This window comes from Artemia franciscana, chromosome 21, assembly GCF_032884065.1.
Source record: "Artemia franciscana chromosome 21, ASM3288406v1, whole genome shotgun sequence".
Taxonomy (NCBI): domain Eukaryota; kingdom Metazoa; phylum Arthropoda; class Branchiopoda; order Anostraca; family Artemiidae; genus Artemia; species Artemia franciscana.
The window spans coordinates 21,756,706-21,782,639 of NC_088883.1; the positions used below are offsets into that span (position 1 = coordinate 21,756,706).

The window sequence follows — 25,934 nt, forward strand, 5'->3', positions numbered from 1 at the left end:
GACGCACCCCAGAGGCCGACCTCGTAAGAGATGGACCGACAACTTCCAGGCCAATAACCTTGCCCAGCTACTTCGCCTAGTGCCAGATAGATTGAACTACCGTCGCCACATTCATCGTTTGTTAATAAGAGAAGAAGCCCCAATACAGCCACAGAGGTCGGACGGGACTTAAGTCAAGTAAGTCATCTTGCCTCTTGTTGTTCTTGTTTTTTTTTGTTTTTTTTTTTGTCTTCTAGTTCTTTCTTTCAAAAAAGGTCATTCAGAATACTGTAGAAGTGATTTGAAATATTATACTCATAAATTCGGTAGTGATTTTAAACTAGAATTAAATGAAATGAATTTGAACTTAATTTAAATTCACTCAAGAATCATTGCCGCATTAATGCAGTTTATATATCAAAAGAATAAAAAGAAACTCCAAGAACAATAAGTAATTTCAATTACCATTTCTCCTCCCGCTACTGCAGCAACTCTAAAAAACGCAGTGATTTCTGTGAACTCGGAGATAATGAATTCACAAGTTTGAACATGTCCAGGGGTAACTGGGTTGCAGTAAATAATTTCATCAACAACTGAGAAGTTTCCATCCAGTAGAAAATTAATGTTGCTTGAATAATGAATCACGTATCTAGAAACTATGAAACAATAGTTTGTAAGTTACTAGTCTGAACAATTGACATAAGTTTTTTACAAAATCTCTGGGTACTTCTCATTTTTTTTCTTTATTAGGGGTTCTCCCTAGTTAAAAATAAGTCTAGTTCGTGCCAATTTTTGAACATAAGAACTGAAGAAGACGTAGGTCTTTTAAAGGCCTCGTCAGTTGAGGGATCAGCCGTTGAAACAAAGGAAATACCCTAGTTGGCAAAAATAGCAAATTACAGAACCTATTTATGCAAAATTTGTTCAAGTACACGTTCAAAAGCTTATGAGAAACCATCCTAATAATTTTGATCCTCACAAATTCTAGAGGTAACTAATTAAGATTTGAAAATGTATTAAGATTGTCAGGCTAAGAATTTATGTCACTCATAGACTTTTTCTATAAAAAAAAAAATTCTGGAAAAATATTTCATAATGATACACTTCTCGGATAAAAATTTCAAAGCTTGTCACTTTTGAATGATTATTTAACTGATACATTTCCCAAAGGACACAAGGAACTATTTAATACATGCATTGAAACATTCAAGCCCCCTATTCTAATGATTGATTTCCTTTGCCATTATAATTGGGATCAATGTGATGTATCTAAGCTTTCAATTATTTTTAATAGTAATATAATAAAGAAATTTTCAACCATAATAATAAATATAGTTGAACAAATCCTCAAAGCAAATTTCTAAATTATTTCAATAATTAAAAAGAAGAGATAAAACTAGCATAGCACGCTTTTCATTCCATAATATTTACGTCTTCAATGATCATTTGTATGACTGTTTCTTCTTAATTTTTTGTTTTTTACTTAAATGTATATGATTGATGCGTTTACTGCACTGAATGTGATCACTCCACAAAATTAGTGATTACTTCACGATAAAAGCAAGATTGGCAACCCATCGAGATAAATAGCCACACAAAGGGGAAAGGAGGACTGCTCTACACTTAAACCCTATCCCCAACACTTAAGCAAAGCCTTGCTATAAGCGTCTATATTTTTATTCCTACTTATCGCATTTTTATTCCTACATATTCGTCTCTACATCTGCATTCTTTTTTACAAGACTTTGGCATGGAAATCTTTAAAAATGTTTTCTAGATTTCCCTTTTCTACAACTAACATTTTCAAACTGATATCGTTGATGACACGATTATTTACTGATGTATCAAAGGTTCAGATATTGTTACAATTTGAATCCTCCTTTCCCTTTCAACTGGGTCAGATAATGCTACCATAATAACTAAACTTTGTTTTTTTATTCATGAAAAGAAAAAAATACCTGGTGCTGAGCCATCAGTTGCACTCCCTCTGGGGGATATCCATTTCATGGTTATCAGCAAGTCAGAATCGACAGTGTTTAATACAAATAAATCTGAAATAGTTACCTTCGGTGGCTTAAACTAAAAGAAAAATGAATTAGAAGCTGATGAAAATTCTCAAAAAACACATGGAATCTTAACTATTGTCAAAAGTAGTGCATTGGAAAAATAAAATTTCAAAACAAAAACCATAGCGATATTTAAATAAAAGATTTTATCTTGTCCAGACCACTAGAGAATACCTGGAACATTTTTCACATGTTAACTAATAGAATTTTAGTTAGGTTGGCTGTTTGGATGCATTTCTTTAGCCAATCAGTCTGAGATTCATAAATGTCGCCATTTTTCTTTGTATTATATTAAATTAAAAAAACAAGTATTTTAGATGAAAGTAAGGAGCGACATTAAAACTTAAAACGAACAGTTATTACTCCGTATATGAAAGGGGCTTTTCCTTTTCAATACCCCGCTCTGTACGCTAAAGCTTGACTCTTTCTCTTAACTCTACATTTTAAAACAGTAAAAAACTTTAGCGTAAAGAGCGGGGCGTTGAGAAGGAAAAGCCCCTTTCATATACGGAGTAATTTCTGTTTGTTTTAAGTTTTAATGTCGTTCCTTACTTTCATTTAATAACTTGTTTTTTTTATTTAATTTCTGAACGTTTTTGAATCAATGCATGTTTTGATTTTGGCTCTCCGCAAAGGAATAATTAAAACGAAATTTGTATATTTATTTTTTTTGGCTAAATGGCTTTCTCATAATTTTGATCGAATGATTTTGAGAAAAAAAGAGCGGGGAGGAAGCTTAGTTGCCCTCCGATTTTCGGTTAATTAAAAAGGCAACTAGAACTTGTAATGTTTTAACGAATCTTTTTATAAGTAAAAGATATACGTAACTTATAAATTAGCTTATGTAAAGAACTTGTGTATTCTCATGTTTTTATTACATATATGAGGTGGTTCGCCGCTTCATCAGTACCTCGCTCTTTACACTAAAGCTTAAATTTTGTCCCAATTCATTAAGAATGACCCCTGAATCACAAAAGCCGCAGAATAAATAGTTGAAATTACTAAAAATACTTTAGCGTAAGGAGCGAGGTATTAGGAGGAGGTGAGCTCCTCATATAGGCAATAATTTCTGTTCGTTTTGAGTTTAAATGCTGCTGCTTACTTCCAGCTGAAAAAAAACTTTTTCATATTTATTTTTTCATTGTGTTTTTTTTTGTTTAAGTAATGCTAGTAAATCCTGCGCTCCCTTCATGGAAATTTTCTTCCCCCATGACAAATTCCTCGATGGGAAGTTCCCCAGTATATCCCACTCTTCTCAACCCCTGCCTCCAACCAAAAAATCCTCCTGAAAACACCTGTACACTTCCCAGTAACCATTACTATATGTAAGTACTGGTCAAAGTTTTGAACTTGTAGCCCCTCCCACGGGCACTGTGGGGGAGTAAGTCGTTCCCAAAGACATAATTATAAGGTTTTTCGACTACGCTGAATAAAATGGCTATCTCAGAATTTTGATCTGTTGACTTTGGAAAAATAATTAGCGTGGGAGGGGGCCTAGGTACCCTCCAATTTTTTTGGTCACTTAAAAAGGGCACTAGGACTTTTCATTTCCGTTAGAATGAGCCCTCTCGCAGCAACATTCTAGGACAACTGGTTCGGTACGATCTCCCCTGGGGAAAAACAAAACAAAAAAACAAACAAACAAATAAACACGCATCCGTGATCTGCCTTATGGCAAAAAATATAAAATTCCACATTTTTATAGATAGGAGCTTGAAACTTAGGGTTCTCTGATACGCTGAATCCGATGGTGTAATCTTCGTTAAGATTTTATGACTTTTAGGGGGTGTTTCCCCCTATTTTCTAAAATAACGCAAATTTTCTCTTTCTCGTAACTTTTGATGGGTAAGACTAAAGTTGATGAAACTTATATATTTAAAATCAGCATTAAAATGCGATTATTTTGATGTAGGTATTGGTATCAAAATTCCATTTTTTAGAGTGTTGGTTACTATTGAGCCGGGTCGCTCCTTACTACAGTTCGTTACCACGAATTGTTTGACCACTCTTTGAGTTTAAGTTAATAAGAATTCTCTGTTAAATATATAATTTTTGTCCATTTAAACAGTAAACTGGTATTTTTTTTCAAATCTAACATTTAACTGAAAATTTTACCTTGTATTCTTAGAATATACTTACAGAATAATATTATTATTGCTGCGTTCAAATATTTTAAAGGTTTGTGTTCTGTGGCAAAAAACAGTTGAAGGATTAAGTTTGCTCATGAAAGATTGTTTATCTTATCAAAAATGCCGTTAGAATTAAACATTTCCGAGGGATATCTTTCTGTCTTCTTCAACCGGTGTTTTAATAAAGTCATTCTCCCACCCCAAATTGGTTTAAGAGCATAAGAGGATGTCAAAGAGCGTATATGTGACAGATAAGGAACGGCTGACTTTATTAATTGAAACCTTCAAGTATCCCCGTTGAGGGCATGCTTAACCGAATAAAACAAAACTATGTACACTTAAGGCTGTCAAAACAATTTATAAGCATTACGTATGATTTTTAAGTTGAAACTTGTAAGACGTGCTAAAGAAGATGGTTGATTAACACTTGTCTTTGTTTAGGATTATAACATGATTGTATTCAAACCAGCTTCAACCCTGTAGAAGCCAAAAACATTAACAGATTTTTAATCCATTTTTTTTAATATTGTCTCACGTGCCAATACATCCAAAGTTCCATCGTACAGCTATTATCAAAATCCGTAGCATAATTAAGTCAATTTGAAAACAAGTAGTCAAAATCTTCATTCATAAGGAAAAGAAAGCAAAAAAGCTATACAAATAATGTTATATTAACCAACACAAAAAAAAATCTCAATTAAAAACTAACAGAAATTAATAAAAAAAAGACTTTTTCTACAAATGATTTTTTCAAAGAAGAGTAAAGTGATGCAATAATCTTCCGACGAGTGGAAATAACGTATGTGTGAAACGAATGTAAATCACAATCAATGACAAGGTGATAAGTAAAAGGAACATAAATTACAATAAATAGCCAAGTTAAACTTAAAATGAACAGAGACTATAGAAAACAGGATCAGAGCTATTATCTACCATATACTGTAAGGACCAGAACATCATTTGTACTATATTGTAAACAAAGTGCATTTTAAATTTATTCTCTTTTATAAATCTAACAGGTACAAAATTGCTGAGACTTCTGGGAATAAATAGCAACATATATTGAAAAATCACTCCACAATTTGTTGGATCTTTTGAGTAGCCTTGTTTAACATGATGATTATCTTTATTTTATATTTTTCAAAATAAACAAAAACTCTTAGTTCAAATAACGTGTGATTTTAGTAAAGCGCATGTAACGCTATGGTCTTCAGCAGGCATATTAGTTAGGTAAACTCCGATTATTTCTGTTTGTTTGGTGTTTCACTTATTTAGAGATATGGATTTATATTGATTTTATATTTGAATTACTATTTTGCTTTATCTCTGCTCTTCATAGGTTTAATTTAGTTCTTTACTCTTCTTTGGAACGCTCCTGTAATTATAAAAGTTCTAAAGATTGATTAGAAGCAATCCTATAGTGATCCCTATAGTAAAGGCAATAAGGCTTCAATGTTTTATTATTATGATTTTTTTTTTTCAAAGATTCACTTTGTATGACAGTGGTGGTCGTATAAACTTCGGAACGGGCTCATTAGATTGGAAATGTGAAGTTCTAGATCCCTTTTTAAGAGTGAAGAGGGAAAGTCCCCCTTCCCTAAACCCTTTTTTCCTGAAATGCCTTCGATCAAAATTTTGAAAAATCCATTTTGATCAAAATAGTGCAAAGACCAGATGAAAAAAACTCCAGGGTCTGCATAGCCTCCCGTAGCCCTGGGCAAGTGCTAAAAGTTATCCCCAGAGGGCATGAAAGATTTTTTTATGGAAGGATGGTCTTAAGAACTTCAGTCTTCAGAGAAGGCTTATTTGATTCAAATGTGAAAGTTCTAGTGCCTATTTTAAAAGTGAAAAGTAATCGAAGGGCAACTAACTATCCCCCCTCCTACTTCCTATTTTATACAATTGCATCCAACCAAATTTTAGGATATATTTTCTGTTAAAAATAGTACAAAGACCAGATAATAAAACTCCCTGGGGTCGACACAACCTGTCAGAGCCCAGGGACACGTGTTGAAAGTTATGACTTGGAGGCATATAAGGTTTTCATATTGAAGGGATGGTCGTATAAACTTTGGAGGGGGTTATTTGATTGAAACTTAGTAGTACCAGTTCCATTTTTAAGAGTCAAATTGACCAGAGGACAACAAGCCCCCCCCCCCTCCCTTTTTCTCCCCAAATGCATCAGATCAAAGTTTTGAGAAAGCCAATAAGTTTAAAATAGTTTAAAGATCAGAAAGCAAAACTAATGGGTCGAAACAACCCCCTAAAACCGGGGCACGTGTTGTAACCTCTGCCCCAGGAGCATATAACGTTTTGATGGAGAAGATGGTCGTTCAAAATATTCCAAAGATCAGATTCCAAACTTCATTATCATTTTTAAACAATAATTAACTCAAAGAAATTTTTCTAAAAAATAAGATTTTATAACAAAAGTAAAGAGCACCATTAAAGAAAAACTCAGCAGAAATAAAAAATAATCTTCACAGCTTAAAACTACCACAAGTCACCATCAGTAGATAAATGAAACCCAAAAGAAACAGACATAACAATAAATAACCGAGTAAAAAAGCTATCTGTTTCCAGTTTTCCGAGTAATACATCTTTATAATTCTTTAATGTTATTTTACCTTTAACGATATGCGTTTTGATACCTTTCAATTTTTTGTCTGCTTTGGTTTCATCGTCACCCTCTCTTAAATATGCATATACTTTGATCTTAAACCTAATTATGCTATTTGCTATTAATTATGCTATTTGATATTAATTATTGTGAACTTTGAAAGTAGGTAAGATACATAATAAAATTCTTGAGTTCTGTCAAATGCCCATTTTTTAGATGATTACGCGACACAAAGTGAGTAAGGGGGTGGGGCAAGATGGAGTTTATGCCCACCCCAAGATTTGGTCCAAATGGCGCCTCTGGTTAGGCAATATCTCAAAATTTACCTGAAAAAGACTTTACCTTTATTAATATACCAGTCCATCTGAAAGAAGAAAACAAGAGAATGGATCCACAGAATTTTGTTTAAAGTTTATTTTCAAATATGAAAGGAAGAAGATTTAGAAAAGAGATTATTTGTCTATCGTAGAAGTTTTAAATATTATGGAAGTGTTAGTAATGTTGTCTTAGTATCTAAATTTATATTTAGTGCATAAAGTTTATATGCTTTTGCTTTGCTGTCTCTTGCGTCTTTAAGCCTTGGGACAGTTCTGATTACTTGAAAAATATCTAAGAATAGCAGAAAGACAGGCTGAGTTTAAAACTGCTTATTCCTTCTATTTAGAATTGCTTGCTATGTATAAATCAGGTGAAGTGGTTCATGAAGGAATAATTAAGCGAGAAAGTGAATTAGGCAAACCATTACAGTTTTTATCTTGTGAAAAATATATGAAACAAGCTTTAATACCTAAATCAAATCCTTTTTACTTTCCTCAAATACATGTTTCCCTAGTAGAAGAGAATCATATAAAATAAAATCAATAGCCCCTTTCTGTTTCAATTAGCCTACAAATAATTTTGTCTCCGGAACCAAATAGAATCTGTTCACGGGAATAAACACACAGTGACGTCACATGTTCTATTTTAAGATTAATTATTGTCTCGTAACTTTTGATGGGTTTAGTTGAACTTAATAAATTATACATATTCAGAATCCCCATTAAAAGAAAGTTTGATTGATATGTATATTGAAAAAATTACATCATCCCAACCAAAAAAAAATGAATAGAAAAAAAAAATAAAGGCTAGTTTCTGTTACATTTCGAACAAAGATGGCCCATGTAGCATGTTTTTCTGTAAAAAAACGTGATTTCTCGCGAGTTTCTGGATGATTCTTATGCTCATTCAATTCAATTGCGTATTCAATTCTAAGATCTAACTAAGGAAGCTAGTTAGAGTTTTGATTTTGTAATTGGAATATTCATGTTGAAGGTGTCGAAGAAAATACCAGTTACGTTCCCTAAGGATTATCTAGTGCCACTTGGGATGCTAGATTTAAGTGACAGGGATTTTCTTCTTGGAATATGGAAGAAATTAGATAAATTTAAAAAAGAGCACCAATTAAGCAAACGTAATCGAAAATATGTTAGTAGTAACAGTACTGACATTTCTATAAAAGTTACTTGCAAATATGAAAGCTACATTGCAAGCTCTTCGAAAATATGGTGCCTTCACGTTTGATGAAGATATATTCAGTGTATTATCCTTGAAAGAAGAGAATTTTGGGCAACCGAACTTCAACCTTGGTGAAGCAATAACGAAGTTAAACATATCAGAAAATCATCTTCAATATTTAGCTGTTCTCTGATATGCTAAAAAAGGACAGTTATTGAATTATTAAAAAAAACTATGAACGATACTAGTTGTAGTGATAGTGAGTTTAATGAGCATTGTCTGAAGACATATATGATTTGTGAATCAACTGTCAGACGCTACCTAATATTATTTCATTTAATTAAAGAATATCCGGGACTGGCATTCTGTGGAGAAAACAGTACGACTCTAGTTAAAAATGAGAAACCTATTATTAATGGTTTAGCAAATGACATGGAATTTAAAAAATTAGCGAAAATTATGCCTCCTTGAAAATGTCTAAAAATATTGAGATTGGTGTTGTGCTTTTTTAATAGGTTTTGTAATAATTTTATTACTCTTACTAAATAAAACCGATGTAATCCTATTTGATTTTTAATTATATTTTTGATTATTTTTGTATGTTACGTCGGAGCTCTGAATTCTGTAAAGTTTAACACGTAAATACAAACCATCTTTTTCCTAAAGCCATACACAACATATTACTCATATGTCATCTAACTAAATTACCTAAAGGTTCTTTTTAAACAGCCGAAAATTCTTTTCAAATGTACTTGTTAAACCATTTTCTGAAATTGAGCTCTATTAAACAAATCAGACAGGATTTCGTACAGATTTCTGACATGTATTAGCATTCCGTCCCAGAATATTTTCATTGAGTGAAATATTCTTGGGAAGAAAGCCAAGGCTATTTTATACATTTTTTTTTGTTTCATCAAACAGTTCGTAGTAAGGAACTGTAGTAAGGAGCGACCCGGTTCAATAGGAACCTAAACTCTAAAAAATTGAATTTGGATACTGACAGATACATAAGAAGAATCAGATTTGTATGCTGATTTCAAATATATGATTCATAAAATTTAGTCTTATACATCAAAAGTTTCGAGCCTGAGAAAATTTGCCTTATTTTTGAAAATAGGGTGAAAAATCCTTTATAAGTCATAGAATCCCAACGAAAATCATACCATCGCATTCTACGTATCAAAAAACCCTACTGTAGAAGTTTCAAGCCTATATCTGCAAAAATGTGGAATTTTGGAATTTTTGCGAGAAGGCCTATCACGGGTGTGTGTTTAATTTTTTTGTTTGTTTTTTTCCCCAGGGGTGATCGTATCGACCCAGTAGTCCTTGAATTTCAAGAAAGGGCTCATTTTGACGGAAATTAAAAGTTATAGTGCCGTTTTTAAGTGACAAAAAAATTGGAGGGCACCTAGGCCCCCTCCCACGCTCACTTTTTCCCCAAAGTCACCAGATCAAAATTTTAAGATTGCCATTTTGTTAACCATAGTCGAAAACCCTAATAACTATATCTTTGGGGACGACTTACCCCCCTACAGTCCCCAGGGGAGGGGCTGCAAGTTAAAAACTTTGACCATTGTTTACATATAGTAATGGTTATTAGAAAGTGTAATGAGGTTTAAGTTTTTTTTTTGGTTTTGGGGGTGCTGAGGGAAAGGGACTATGTCGAGGGTCTTTCTATGGAGAATTTATCATGGGGTAAGAGAATTTCTATTAAGAGGGCACAAGATTTTTTAATGTTATTATAAAAAAAAAACTATGAAAAAATAAATATGTTTTTTCAACTAAAAGTAAAGAGCAGCATTAAAACATGAATTGAACAGAAATTATTACGCACATGAGGAGGTTCATCTCATCCTAAATACTAGTATTTTTAGTAATTTCAACTATTTATTCTACAGCCTTTGTATTTCATTGGTCATTCTTAAAACATAGGGACAAAATTTAAGCTTTAGTGTAAAGAGAGAGGTATTGACGAGGGGCGAACCCCAATATATACGTAATAAAAATATACGAATATATTACTTCGTTAAGTATGTTAATTCGTAAGTTTTTAGACCTATAGATAGGCTATTACTAATAAAAACGTTCGTAATAAACTAAAATTTCTAGTTGCCTTTTTAAGTAGCCAAAACATTGGAGGGCAGGTAGGCCCTCCATCCTTTTTAAAAGAAAAATATTTGTAAATTTTGTTTTAATTATTCATCTGCGGAAAACCAATATCAAAACAGGCAATAATTCAAAAAAGTTCAGAAAATAAATTTAAAAAAACAAGTTTTTTCGACTGAAAGTAAGGAGCGACATTAAAACTTAAAACGGACAGTTTTTTATTGTTTTAAAAAGTAGAGTTTGGAGAAAGACTTAAACTTTAGCATAAACAGTGGGGCGTTGAAGAAGGAACAACCCTTTTCATATACGGATTAATTTCTGTTCGTTTTAAGTTTTAATGTCACTCTTTACTTTCAGTCGAAAAAACTTTTTTTTTAATTTGATACATAGAATCACTTAAAAAATTTGCCAGCTAGTGCGCTGGAACTCATAACCTACAGGCTCCAGGTCAAGCATGTTAGCCAGTTCGCTATAGAGACTTGTCTTGTATTATATACTAATAGAACGGAAATAAAAAAAAAATTGGTTTTGAAAATGTATCTAATAAAAGGATCTCCTAATAAATGAAGAACCTTTTAAGCGAAATAAGAATAGAAAATAAATATAATCGAATTATTAGGAAAGAAGATTTAGACATTGGAATGGAATACACAATTACAGGAATGAAATAGTTGATCTATTTTTCCCTAAGCGTTTTAATTCTAAGGCAGCTGATTTTGAAAAGAAATTTAAAATATTAGATAAAGGTAACAAACAAATACAAAGTAGAAACAATAGGGAAAATCTTTTCAAGACAGTGGAAATCAATTCTGTGAATATTTCGGCCCTGTGTCCAAGGGCCGTCATCAGCACAATACGAGAAAGTGAGAGAAAAAAAATGTATATATAAATACTTACATTAAAATGAGAGAATTAAAACCAAAAATATTTTTTTTTAACTTTTTAAAACAGCCCTAGCACCCTTACTTCAACGAAGTTTAACCAAGAATGGCAAAAAGAGTGAAGTTGGATGATAAATTCATTAAAAAAAACAAAGTGATTAAATGCAATTTCTCAGAGTCAACCTTGCATACTCCCCCAAGTTCCTGTTTAAAGAAATATTATTTTTATTTTGAGATTAATTTTGATTGATTCCCGAACCACCTGTTTTATCCTCAAATCATTACTGATGAGTGAAGAGTTTTCAAAAAGTATCGTGTGGGACGGTTTATTAAATATATGCCAATCTGAAGCAGAATCAAAGGACTTGTTGAAAACTACTTGAAATTACTGCATTGTCTATGTCTTTTTTATGCTGTTTTAGCCGTTTTTCTAGATTCTGAAGGGTCCTGCTAATATAGTAATTTCCACAGTCACAAGGTATTTGATCGGCCCCTCTTTGGCGAGTAACTGGGGTCTTATCTTTACCGGAATTTAAGAAATTAATGATTTTAAAATTTTTAGTAAAAAACTAAATACAGATTATTTTTGTGCAAATATTTCTTATTTTTGTTTTGATTTTTGGGATATACAATTTTTGAGGGCTTATCAGTAGCCTCACATAGTGAAATATCTTCTTCGTTTTTACAAGAATGTCTTTTTAGTCTACGGTTAATTATCTTATTGACAAAAGGAATGGGGTATCCACTACCAAAAAGAATATCTCTGATAAAGTTTATTTCTGCATTTATGTGCGAATTGGAGCAAATATTCAGGGCACGATCAATGAGAGAAGTTACAACTGCAAGTTTAACTTGTGGAGGGTGATTTGAATTAAAGTACAGATATCTATTATTTTGTGTTGGCTTTCGATAGATAGCAAAATCCAGTTTATCAGCATTACGAATAATTAACACATCTAAAAACGGTAGTTTTCATAAGTGTTGATATTCAATTTCATAAGTTGAATTTTCAATTTCAACTTCTAGGGTGAACTGCAAATTTCGGTCATAAGTGTTAAGATGATCTAAGAAACCCCGAATTTCAGCTTCCCCATAATTCCAAAGTGAAATTACGTCATCCATATAACGACCCCATAGACGTGTTTCAAAAAATAAGAATTTAACGTCCAATTTGCAAGGTTCTCGACATAAATATTTGCCAGTAGAGCGGATAAAGTTGCCCCCATGGGTAACCCATTTTTGTGCTGATAAAAATAAGCGTGAATTTGAAAATACATAGAAAACTTATTACAAATTTTAACCAGAGTCATTAAAACTTCACAATCAATTCCCGTCGCTGAAACCTCGATTAAGTGGTAATTTTCTTCTGTTTTGTTTTTAATAATTCCTCAAAAGTAGTCACATCTATATTTGTATACATGGAAACAATGTAAAACTACTAACTATTGTGTTTCCCGAAATACTTTTGTTACTAAGTTTTTTAACTAAATCTGCCAAATTACGAAAATAGGAATTTTGGGAATCAAACAGTTCGTGGTAACGAACTGTACGGCTCAATAGTAACCAAAACTCTAAAGAATTGAATTTTGATATCAATAACTACATCAAAAGAATTGCATTTTAATGCTGATTTTAAATATATAAGTTTCATCAAGTTTAGTCCTACCCATCAAAAGTTACGAGCCTGAGAAAATTTGCCTTATTTATGAAAAAAGGGGGAAACACCTCCTAAAAGTCGTAGGATCTTAACGAAAATGACACCATCAGGTTCAGCGTATCAGAGAACCCTACTGTAGAAGTTTCAAGCTCCTATCTACAAAAATGTGGAATTTTGTATTTTTGCCAGAAGACAAATCACGGGTACGTGTTTATTTGTTTGTTTTTTTGTTTTTCCCAGGGGTCATCGTATCGACCAAGTGGTCCTAGAATGTCGCACGAGGGCTCATTCTAACGGAAATGAAAAGTTCTAGTGCCCTTTTAAGTGACCAAAAAATTTGGAGGGCATCTAGGCCCCCTCCCACGCTCATTTTTTTCCCAAAGTCAACAGATCAAAATTTTGAGATAGCCATTTTGTTCAGCATAGTCGAAAACCATAATAACTATGTCTTTGGGGATGACTTACTCCCCCACAATCCCTGGGGGAGGGGCTGCAAGTTACAAACTTTGACCAGTGTTTACATATAGTAATGGTTATTGGGAAGTGTACAGACGTTTTCAGGAGGATTTTATTTTATTTGGGGGTGGGGCTGAGGAGAGGGGGCTATGTTGGAGGATCTTTCCTTGGAGGAATCTGTCATGGGGGAAGAAAAATTCAATGAAAAGGGCGCAGGATTCTCTAGCATTACTATAAGAAAACAATGAAAAATAAAAATGAAAACGTTTTTTCAAATGAAAGGAAGAAGTAGCATTGAAACTTAAAACGAACAGAGATTATTACGCATATGAGGGGTTCTAAAAATACTTTAGCATAAAGAGCGAGGTATTTAGGAGGAGATAAATACCTTGCTCTTTATGCTAAAGTATTTTTAGTAATTTCAACTATTTATTCTACGGCCTTTCTGATTCAGGGGTCATTCTTAAAGAATTGGGACAAAACTTACGATTTAGTGTAAAGAGCGAGGTATTAACGAGGGTACAAACCCCCTCGTATACATAATAAAAATATAAGGTTATGAAAGTTTGTTACGTAAGTTAATTCTTAAGTTACGCATATTTTTTACTAATAAAAATGTTCGTTAAAATTAAAAGTTCTAGTTGCCTTTTTAAGTAACCGAAAAATTACAGGGCAACTAGGCCTTCTTCCTCGCCCCTTATTTCTCAAAATCATCTGATCAAAACTAAGAGAAAGCCATTTAGCCAAAAAAGGAATTAATATGCAAATTTCATTTTAATAATTTATGTGCGGAGAGCCAAAACCAAACATGCATTAATTCAAAAACGTTCAGAAATTAAATAAAAAAAACTAATTTTTTTAGCTGAAAATAAGGAGCGACATTAAAACTTAAAACGAACAGAAATTACTCCGTATATGAAATGGGTTGTCCCCTCCACAATCCCTCGCTCTTTACGCTAAAGTTTGACTTTTTGACATAATTCTACTTTTTAACACAATTAAAAGCTTTAGCGTAAAGAGCGAGGGATTGTGGAGGGTACAACCCATTTCATATACGGAGTAATTTCTGTTCGTTTTAAGTTTTAATGTCGCTCCTTACTTTCAGCTAAAAAAATTAGTTTTTTTTATTTAATACAATAAAGGGTTGAAAGCTGTGCATAGCCATTTTCCAATATTGGCAGCGGGGGCTTTAGTACACGCTACGATAAGTCGTAAGGGAATACCCTGTTTTATGTATTTTCGGTAAGCCGTAGAGTTTAGGACAGATTTTTCCACGGGGAAAAAATTTACTGTATAGTTGTGGGGTGATTTTGCCATTTCGTTTTAGCTGCTTTAATTCATTTATAATATTATTAGCGAACTGATCAGTAGGATCGTGAGTTATTGTTTTATATGTAATTTTGTCATTTAAATGCTAAAGAATTTTGTTGTCATAATCTGTCGTATTCATGACAACAAGTGAATTGCTTTTGTCTGCTTTAGTTATTATAATAGAAGGGTCTTTGCGGAGATTAGATAGTATTTTTATGTCGTGTGAATTATTCAGAATGGAAGTGGTAGGAGGCTTAATCTTTTTTTGGCTGTTATAAAGGGTATTTACAAGACCAGATCTAATTTCATCAGGGTAAGAAACATATGGATAGTGTTTATGCAAAGCGGACTCTAGAGAGGAAACTATATCTGCCAAGGGAACTTGTTTCGGTAGAAAAGAAGTTTAAAAATAGCAGGTTAACAATAAAGGTTAACAATAGCACGTCCAGGAGTGAATCTTGGAGAATAAATACGGTTTCTCATCGAAGATTCATTTCTCAAGCCTTCCAATTTTTTATAGAGGCGTTCCTTGGAGAAGCAAAAATCATGGCTAAACAAATTCCTTTCTAATCTAACAACTTGAGCAAAATCAACAGTGAACAGGTTTTCTGGAAAAAAAGTTTCCAACGATTTTCTCTCTGAAGAAGTTATATGTCTTTTTTGTTTTTGTTTTTCCTTAATAATATGGACTAAGGTTTTAACTATAGTGTATGGGCGAATTGCGCTTCTTTCTGGGTATTTAAATGTAATTTATATCTTAAAGACTTGAGAATAAGGTTTTCATGTCTACAGGATTCTAAAAAATTTTGTTGATTGATAATATTAGCATGTTTTTTTTTACCTAGACTAATAAAATAAAAGATAATATAGGTCAACTGCTCCCCATAGGCTAGACGAAAATAGCGACGAAGACCACACTGCCTTTCCATAACAAATAAATATAAAGTTGAAACAATAGAGAAAATCTTTTCAAGACAGTGGAAATCAATTCTGTGAATATTTCATCCCTATGTTCAAGGGCCGTCTTCAGCACAATACGAGAAAGAGAGAGAGAGAGAAAAAAAATATGTCTATATAAATAAACTTACATTAAAATGCGAGAATTAAAACTAATAATGTTTTTTTTTTAAACTTTTTTTTAAACTGGTCTTAGCAGCCTTACTTCAACGAAGTTCAACCAGGACTGACAAAAAGAGTGAAGTGAGATGATAGATTAATTTAAACAAAACAGAACAAAGTGATTAAATGCAATTTCTCAGAGCCAACCTTACATTCTTAGCAGCCTGCCTCAAAGGCCTTTTCGTAACTGGTTCATTACTATTATAAGTCGGTTTAATAAAATATTTTGTTAGATCATTTTTAATTAAATTTGAGTATAATGAATCTAGTGAGTACTCCCCAAAATCCCTGTTCAAAAAATATTATTATTTATTTTTAGACTAATTTCGATTGATTCCTGAACCACCTGTTTTATCCCCAAGTCATTACTGATGATTGAAGATTTTTCAAAAAGTATCGTGTGGGAGGGATTATTGAATATATACCTACCTAAAGCAGAATCAAAGGAGTTGTTGGAACTATTTGAAATTAATACCTTGTCTAGGGCCGAAATATTCACAGAATTGATTTGCACTGTCTTAAAAAGATTCTCCCTATTGTTTCAACTTTGTATTTGTTTGTTATGGAAAAGGCAGTGTGGTCTTCGTCGCTACTGTTTTTAGATAAATGTATGATTTTAAAGGTCATTGAAAGAGAAAATGACGACAAAATAAACTATTTAGATATTGAACTTTTCACTAGATTTTAAATTATTACATTTTATCGGTAGTATGGGAAAAATCTAATACAACCAAATTATTATATCACAAGACCTATTACGATCTTAAAGCTCAGGATGGGAAATTATAAAAATCTTCATTTAAAATGGGATGAACTCAATTAAAAATGTTGTAAATTAATGGTGTGATCTAGGTGGGGTCTAGAGCCCCTATTCACGTTGGAAAAGAGTATAAAAATGAGACTAAACTTTGAGGTCCAATGACCTGTTTTCATCTTGAATGTCAGGATCAAAAATGTTCAAAATGTGCAATATTCGATGTTAAAATGACGTAAAATGGATCAAAATGGTACAAATTGATAGGGTGAGTTAGGTTGTTCAGAATCGGCAATTACTTTACTACTGCAATGGTAGTAGCATTAGTAGTAGCATCAACACATTACCCATTTCCCCTCAATATCTCCTGAAAATTCAACCTTTTTACCCTTTGGCATAGTTGTAATAGTGGTCAGAATATTAGTATTAGATTTAGATTCTTGCACTAAGATCCGTGCGCTCAGTGTGACAAATCCAACAACATACGTATAAACGAACTTTAGGTCATTTGTATGAGTCTCCGCTAACTCGTTTCTCATTTATGTAGTTCATCTCTTCAAGTGATTAAATAAAAAAAACAAGTTTTTTTTAACTGAAAGTAAGGAGTGACATTAAAACTTAAAACAAACAGAAATTACTTCGTATATGAAAGGGGCTGCTTCCTCATCAACGCCCCGTTTTTTACGCTAAAGTTTGACTCTTTCTCTTATCTCTTCTTTTTAAAAGAGTAAAAAACTTTAGCGTAAAGAGCGGGGCGTTGATGAGGAAGGAGCGTTCAGAACGTTTTTGAATCAATGCACGCTTTGATGTTGGCTCTCCACAGAGGAATAACTAAAACGAAATTTGCATATTTTTTTTTTTGGCTAAATGGCTCTCTCATAATTTTGATCGAATGATTTTGAGAAAAAAAGAGCAGGGGAGGAATCCTAGTTACCCTTCGATATTTTGGTTAATTAAAAAGGCAACTAGAACTTCTAATTTCTTATGAATCTTTTTATTAGTAAAAGATATACGTAACTTATAAATTAGCTTGCGTAAAGATCTTTTGTATTCTCATGGTTTTATTACACATATGAGGGGGTTCGCCTCCTCGTAAGTACCTCGCTTTTTACACTAAAGCTTAAATTTTGTCCCAATTCATTAAGAATGACCCCTGAATCCCAAAAGCCGTAGAATAAATACTTGAAATTACTGAAAAATACTTTTGCGTAAATAGCGAGGTATTAGGAGGAGGTGAGCCCCTCATATGCGTACTAATTTCTGTTTGCTTTAAGTTTTAATGCTGCTCCCTATTTCCAGCTGAAAAAAACTTTTTCATATTTATTTTGTCATTGGTTTTTTTTTAAATAATGGTAGTAAATCCTGCGCTCCCTTCATGGAAATTTTCTTCCCCCATGACAAATTCCTCGATGGAAAACTCCCCCATCATATCTCCTTCTTCTCAACCCCTCCCCCAAACCGAAAAATCCTCCTGAAAACGCCTGTACACTTCCCAATAACCATTACTATATGTAAGCACTGGTCAAAGTTTGCAACTTGTAGCCCCTCCCACGGGGACTGTGGGGGAGTAAGTCGTCCCCACAGACATAGTTATAAGGTTTTTTGACTACGTTGAATAAAATGGCTATCTCAGAATTTTGATCCGTCAACTTTGGGAAAATCATTAGCGTGGGAGGGGGCCCAGGTGCCCTCCAATTTTTTTGGTAACTTTAAAGGGCACTAGAACTTTTGATTTCCTTTAGAATGAGCCCTCTCGCAACATTTTTGGACAACTGGGTCGATACGATCACCCCTGGGAAAAAAAAAACAAAAAACAAACAAATAAATAAACACGCATCCGTGATCTGCCTTCTAGCAAAAAATAAAAAATTCCACATTTGTGTAGTATAGGAGTTTGAAACTTATACAGTAGAGTTCTCTGATACGCTGAACCCGATGGTATGATTTTTGTTAAGATTATATGACTTTTAGGGGGTGTTTCCCCCTATTTTCTAAAATAATGCAAATTTTCTCATGCTCGTAACTTTTGATGGGTAAGACTAAACTTGATGAAACTTATATATTTAAAATCAGCATTAAAATGCAATTCTTTTGATGTAGCTATTAGTATCAAAATTCCGTTTTTTAGAGTGTTGGTTACTATTGAGCCGGGTCGCTCCTTACTACAGTTCGTTACCACGAACTGTTTGATGATTTGTATTTACTAGAAGTATGTTTAGATTTCTCACCTTTGTTAGTTTGTTTATTAGTGTTTTTTATTTATATGATTTTTCTTTATTAGCCTTTTTTCTTTATTTCTTTTTCATTACTGCACTTTGTATTTTGCATCTTTAAAGTGGGCAATAAAATACATTCATTCATTAGTAATACTATTAATAGCTTTAACTATAGGAGCACTAGTACTAAAGGCAGCAGTAGATTTAACATTTTCATCATCATCATCACTTTATTTATAACCCCATCCCATATTGCCTTTTGGTCGGTTGGACATCCCTCTCATAAAGTCCTGGAAGTTTCAACTTAATACAATTATCAGGTGCAATAACATAGTCGATACGTTCTTTTGAAAAATTGTTTACTCATATCCTTTCTGAAAATTTGATCTCGATGCTCTAAGCCTCACAAGTAGTCTTGGTAGAAGCAGTAGCTGGATTAGTAGTAGTAGTAGTAATAATTGTAGCAGCAGTAGTATAATTAGTAGTACCATGCAGATATTGTGTTTTGGTCAGTTGACCTTCCCCTTTAAGCATTCTCTGAAAGTTCCAAGTTTAGATACCTCAACAATATACCTTTCAACAATCTGCATACACATGGTGTCTTTATATTAGTTCAAATTGTCCGTACTATTTTCTAAAATTTTCACCATACCCTTAGACTTAATACTGCTTGTATCATAGGAGTAGTGATGGTAATAGAAGAAGTGGTAGCAGCAGTATTGTTGCATTAATAATAGAAGCAACAGCAGTAGGAAGTTGAAATAACAGTTCTAACACGTGCATGTTTTCTTTGGGTTAGATGAACATCCTCCTTTTGATGCTCCCGAAGTTTCATCTAAAATACGGTAAGCTATTCCAAAAAACCACTGATGTAGCTTTTGATCCCCTTTTGACACTGTTTTCATTTCAGTACACTTAACCTTACAAGCAGTTGTAGCTGAAGTAGTAGTTGGAGTAGTTTAGTAGTAGTAGTAGAAGTAGCAGTAGTAGTAGCAATAGCAACAGTTTGTATTAGTATACCCATATTACCTTTCGGTCAATCAATCCTCCCCTTTAAGCATTATCTGAACGTTCCAACTTAATACCCTGTGATACGCACTTTTGATAATCTGTAACTAAATAGTGTGTATTAATTTGCTTTAAATTCGTGAAACAAACTACGATGCAGGTACATTTTAATCAAATATTTGGTACTTGGTCATTAGGAAAAAAACACACTCAAGAATTTTGCTGAGAAAATCGGGTTTCATAGCCGCAAAGACAAAACTCAATTTAGTTTGCAACGCATAGTGATAGACGATAGTTTCTAAAGATGGATTTTGAAATGAAGACTTGGGATTTGCCAATACCGAAAAAGAAGCAATTATATTTTTCCAGGATAAGGGTTTTTTTCCCAAAACAAAACTGTGCGTCAATGGACACAGCATGACGAGTTGTTCGTTCTCTTACGAGAACGAACAACTGTGGAAGTGTAATAATAGGCCATGTTTGAAAAAATTCAATTTGTATTTAATTAGAATGTACCTGCATCGTAGTTTGCTTTGCGAAAGAACCTCACTTCGCTTATTGACTGTGTTCTGAATAATACAGAAGTACCCAACATCTTTAGCCTTAGTAGTAGTCGCTAAAGAAGCAGTATTTTATTGATAGTAGTGACAGTAGCAGTAGTTACTGTTGTAGTAGTTGGGGTAGCAGTAGCAGCAATTGAAATTGTAGCAGTATTATTAGTTGCACCGTACAAATCTTGTCTTTTTGATCAAAGGATCATCTCCCTTGTCGTTTCCTGAAATATTCAAATTAATATTTTAAGTCATACCTGATGTATGCCCTATTGACAACCCATATGCACATAACGTGTTTTGACTTAGTTCAACACTCCCCTGAACGTTCTCTGAAAGGCTCACCTGAATACCCTTCGGCTTTTTTAGAAAATAAAAGTCAAACAAGACCGTCTTTCTCAATAACTTATGTTATACGTAAAATGTTTATAAGCTCTTTACACTAAAGTTTGAATTTTTTTCCAATTAAGTTTTAATGTTGCTCCTTACTTTCAGCTGAAAAACAAAATAGTTTTTTTTTAGATTTGATTTATCATTATTTTAAAAAAATCGGGGGTCAAGGGTCGCAATCCCCAACTCCCCCTCTATCACCAGAAAAACTAGCCTCCTGAAAAAGTCTTTATAGTTCCCAATAGCCAACACTATATGTAAACAATGGGCAAAGCTCATAACCTGCAGCCCTTCCCCCGGAGACTGTGGGGGATTAATTTGTTCCCTAAAACACAGCTCATAGATTTTTCGACCATGTTGAACAAAATAGCTATCTAAAAATTTGTATCCGGTGACCTTGGGAAAAAAGCTTATGGAGGGGGCCTAGCTGCCCTCCAATTTTTGGTCATTTAAAAAGGGTGCTAGAACTTTTATTTTTTGTTAGAATGAGCTCTCTCACGACATTCTAGGACCACTGGGTCGACACGATTACCCCTGAAACAAAAAACAGCAAAAAAAGAAATGAACACGCATCTGTGATCTTTCTTCTTCCAAAAAATATTAAATTCCACATTTTTCCAGATAGTAGCTTGAAACTCTCTACAGCAGGCTTCTCTAATATGCTGAATTTGATGGTGTAATTTGATTAAGATTCTGTTATTTTGAATGGGTGTTCCCCCCTTTTTTCTAAAATGAGTTAGATTTTCTCAGGCTCCTTACTTTTGATGGGTAAGATTGCACCTGATGAAACCTATGTGCTTAAAATCAGCGTTAAAATCTAATTTTCTTGTTGTATCTATTTGTATCAAAATTCCGTTTTTTGAGTTTCGGTTACTTATGAACCGGTTCGCTTCTTCCTACAGTTCGTTACCATGAACTGTTTGATGTCGTATGTCAATGTTTTAGATCCTGTGATCATTCATTTATTTTAAATACCTTATTTATCAGATAATCATTTATTTATTTATCAAATTTTGGAATAGCCGTTATGTGCAAAATAGTTTTAAAAGTCTTTAAACTGTGCCTCCGGGAATGACTCCCTTGCTAAGCTCTCTTTCTAAGGCTCTTAAGATCAGATAACAAAAATTCGGGGTTGACACAGCCATCTAGAGAACAAACAAATTTTCAAATCGGGATTTCATCATTTTTTAAAATGGCAATTATACTCCTTCTAGTAACCTTCCAAAAGCTGACATGGCATATTAAGATAAATTACCCTATTTTGGTTAAAAGCCAAAGGCAAAACTTAACCGGCCAAAGTGAATAAAAAGGGAAAAGAAATTAAACAGCATAACATAACTAAGCCCAATCTGAAGCCAGCTTAAATAGTCTAACTTAAATCTCATATAAGTCTAACTTAACCAGTCTAAAATATTATTAAAAAAAAATACTGAAAAAGTCTGAATTTGCTTAACTAGAATCAATTAAAGTGTAAATTTACTCCACAAGAAGTCTGTCAAGAAGTCTAGAAGATGTCTCTCTACAACAAAATCAATTAAAATCTGAATTTGCTCCACCAAAAAATGATACAAAAAGAAAGTAAGCATATTTATAACCCGCTATATTACAAAATGAATGCTAAGTATAAAAGAAAGAAAAATATATGTAACTTGCAAGGAATAAAAATAAAAGCATAACCTAAACAAAAACAAAGCCACTATATCGGACTTCTAGGGCGAATATGTCCTATTTGACCTACTTCTCTTCTTCCCGTCTTCTCTTTTGCTGATGACCATCGACCCCTGATTTTTTTTTTTTTTTTTTTTTTTTTAATAATGACAAATTAAATTTAAAAGACAGGTTTTTCAACTGAAAGTAAGGAGCAACATTAAAATAATAAAATAGAAATTATTATGTATATGAGGAGCCTGTGCCCTCCTCAATACCTCGATTTTTACGCTAAAGTATTTTGAGTACAAACGGCCTATTTATTCTGATTAAACGGCCTTTGCGATTCAGGGGTCATTCTTAAAGAATCTGAACTTTAATCCGAAACTAAATTACTCCTTAAATGAAATGGTTTGTCCCCTCCGCAACCCCTTTCTCTTTACGCTAAAGTTTTTAATTGTTTCAAAAAGTAGAACTGTGGCAAAGAGTCATACTTTAGCGTAAAGAGCGAGAGATTGCGGAGGGGATAACCCATTTCATATACGGAGTAATTTCTGTTCGTTTTACGTTTTAATGTCGCTCCTTACTTTCAGTTAAAAAAAACTAGTTTTTTTATTTAATTTCTGAACGTTTTTGAATTAATACATGTTTAATTTTGGCTCTCCGCACATAAATTATCAAAATGAAATTTGCATATTGTTTCTTTTTTTGGCTAAATGGCTTTCTCTCAGTTTTGATCAGACAATTTTTAGAAATAAGGGGTGGGGAAAGAGGCCTAGTTACCCTCCAATTTTTTGGTTACTTAAAAAGGCAACAAGAACCTTTAATTTTTAACGAACGTTTTTATTAGTAAAAAATATGCGTAACTTAAGAATTAACTGACGTAACAAAATTTTATATTCTTATATTTTTATTCTGTATATGAGGGGGTTTGTCCCCTCGCTAATACCTCGCTCTTTACGCTAAATCTTAAGTTTTGTCCCAATTCTTTAAGAATAACCCCTGAATCAGAAAGGCCGTAGAATAAATAGTTGAAAATACTAAAAATATTTTAGCATAAAGAGCGAGGTATTCATCTTCTCCTATATATCTCGCTCTTTATGCTAAAGTATTTTCAGAACCCCTAATATGCGTAATAATCTCTGTTCGTTTTAAGTTTTAATGCTACTCCTTACTTTCAATTGAAAAAAACTTTTTCATGTTTATTTTTTTGTTGTTTTTTTTATAGTAATGCTAGAAAATCCCGCGCCCTTTTCATTGAATTTCTCTTCCCCCATGACATATTCCTCCAAGGAAAGATCCTCCCACATAGCCCCCTCCCCTCACCCCCAAACCAAAAAAATCCCCCTGAAAACGTCTTTACACTTCCCAATAACCATTACTGTATGTAAACACTGTTCAAAGTTTGTAACTTGCAGCCCCTCCCCCAGGAACTGTGGAGGAGTAAGTCATCCCCAAAGACATAGTTATTATGGTTTTCGACTATGCGAAACAAAATGGCTATCTCAAAATTTTAATCCGTTGACTTTGGGAAAAAATGAGCGTGGGAGGGGGCCTATGTGCCCTCCAATTTTTTGTCACTTAAAAAGGGCACTAGATCTTTTCATTTCCGTTAGAATGAGCCCTCTTGCAACATTCAGGAAAACAGTTTTCACTTTCTCCTTCTATCTCCTTTTTTTTTGTGTGTGTGTGTGTGTTTGTGCTGTTACATTGATGATTTCTCTTTTCAATATATTCAATATCACCATGAAAATCCAATTCTGTTTGAAAATGAAAACTGTTTGAAAGGTTCTCTTTGACAAATATAGAGCCACTACTTGCAGTGTAATAGCCTCAAGTTGCTTCTTGTTTTGTCTTGGTGAGCTGTCTTTTATAGAAGTAATTTACGTCCTATTTGCGTACACTGTAAATTTGACATATAGACCTGAAGCTTATACCATAGAGTGGCACCGAAATGTTTCATTAAGGCCGATAAATAAAATTAATCTAAAAAAAAATGAAAGGAATCTGATAACAAACCTTGGTACTAAATGATGACACAGTGAATGTCCAGAGGTCTGGAAAGTACCTTCGATATTCAGAAGGCAAAAATAAACTCTTAGTTGGAAACGATGAGCCACAGCAAATCTGACCTACAAAATTTTTTGCCATTATTTATTACACCTGAGCTTCAGTCAACTTTTATTTGAGATTTAACAGCAAGCACTGTAAATTGTGATATAGAAAACTCCCAAACATCTCAAAATCGACTAATTTTTCCACTGATCATCTAAAAATATTGAAAAAAAAAACAATTATTGGTCAGAAATTTATTTTTTTTAAGTGGTATTTTGGTTAATAATAATCCTGGCCGAGTGGATTGGTAGGCTCGATTTAGAATCCATGGTCCGAGAGAGCGAGGGTTTGAATCCTAGTGTACCAAATTATTTGGTTTGGGACAGTATCGGTGGCCTGACTCTGTAAGCTCATCCAAAGTCGACCCAGCTCTAAATAGGTGCCTGCAGAAATATAAGGAAGGTAAACAGGAATGGCGTGCGAAAGCACAGAATGGTTGGCCCCCAGCCCTTCATTACACTTTCTGGCTGAAGGGCCAAAAATGGAGATCAGGACCTCTGGTAGGCACTGTAAAGTCCAATGACATATTCTTTACCTTCTACCTTTTTTATTTTGGTTAATAAAATGTTCCTCTCTCTCAAAAAAAAAAGAAAAGTAAAGTATAAAACTATAACGAACTATAAAACTCAAACATTTATTCACCATTGAATTCCATCCCGTTATGCTTGATCAAGCCAGAAAAGATTTTGCTGATTAACATTAATCTCTCAAGTTTAGAAATCCTATTACTAGGCCCCTGGTCCCACTTACCAGATTTTTATCCTTTTTTCTTTTATGAGTCGCTCTAATCTTGCTTCTTGTTTTTCTAAAATTCTTGCGATAATAGTTGAACCCTTATAACAAGAATGATCGGAGTTTATTCAAATAAACCTCCAAAGTCATCTGTTGGGTGGATTGAACTTTTGCTTGGCCAATATTGGCTAACGGGTTGCATTTACAAACATCACCGGCCACCTTTTGAAAGAAATCAATTCTTATCTGGCCTATACTAGCCAATGGGATTAGCTAAATTACTGAAGGCTATCAAGCACGTGTTTAATCGGTTCATTATAAAATGAGCGATAACTTATCTATTAGGAACTTTCTAAGAAGCTGACCTTTTGAAGATAATATTTATATTCAATTCTGAACATAGTCTTATTTCTTACCAATAGGGATTTCCCACCCACAGGTGAAAAAGGTTTGTACATACTATGGAAAAGAAACTCCGAAAACCAATGGATGAAAGGCAGCTTTCACCTTATTAACAACCTCGGGAAGTTTCTTCTTCATAAACACATTCAAACTTGAAATATCAATTACGTTATCATGGGGTCGGAGATTATTTTTTTCCAACCCTAACATAAGAAATCAAGTCCAGTCCTGATTTAAGAAAGAGTCATTAAATTTATAGTGTTATATACTAACTCGGAGTTTTAAATTCCAAAAGTTATAA

General features: G+C 33.4%; 1 protein-coding gene across 1 annotated transcript in view; it reads right to left on the bottom strand.

The window, feature by feature from the left end:
* LOC136040850 (calcium-activated chloride channel regulator 2-like) overlaps positions 1-25,934 on the bottom strand; it is a 132,242-nt gene that overhangs the window by 15,041 nt on the left and 91,267 nt on the right. The window contains exons 10-12 of the mRNA XM_065725222.1: positions 24,404-24,516; positions 1,938-2,058; positions 445-635 (exon numbers count right to left, since the gene is read on the bottom strand). Coding sequence (XP_065581294.1) covers positions 445-635; positions 1,938-2,058; positions 24,404-24,516 — 425 coding nt within the window. The remainder of the gene's footprint in view (positions 1-444; positions 636-1,937; positions 2,059-24,403; positions 24,517-25,934) is intronic.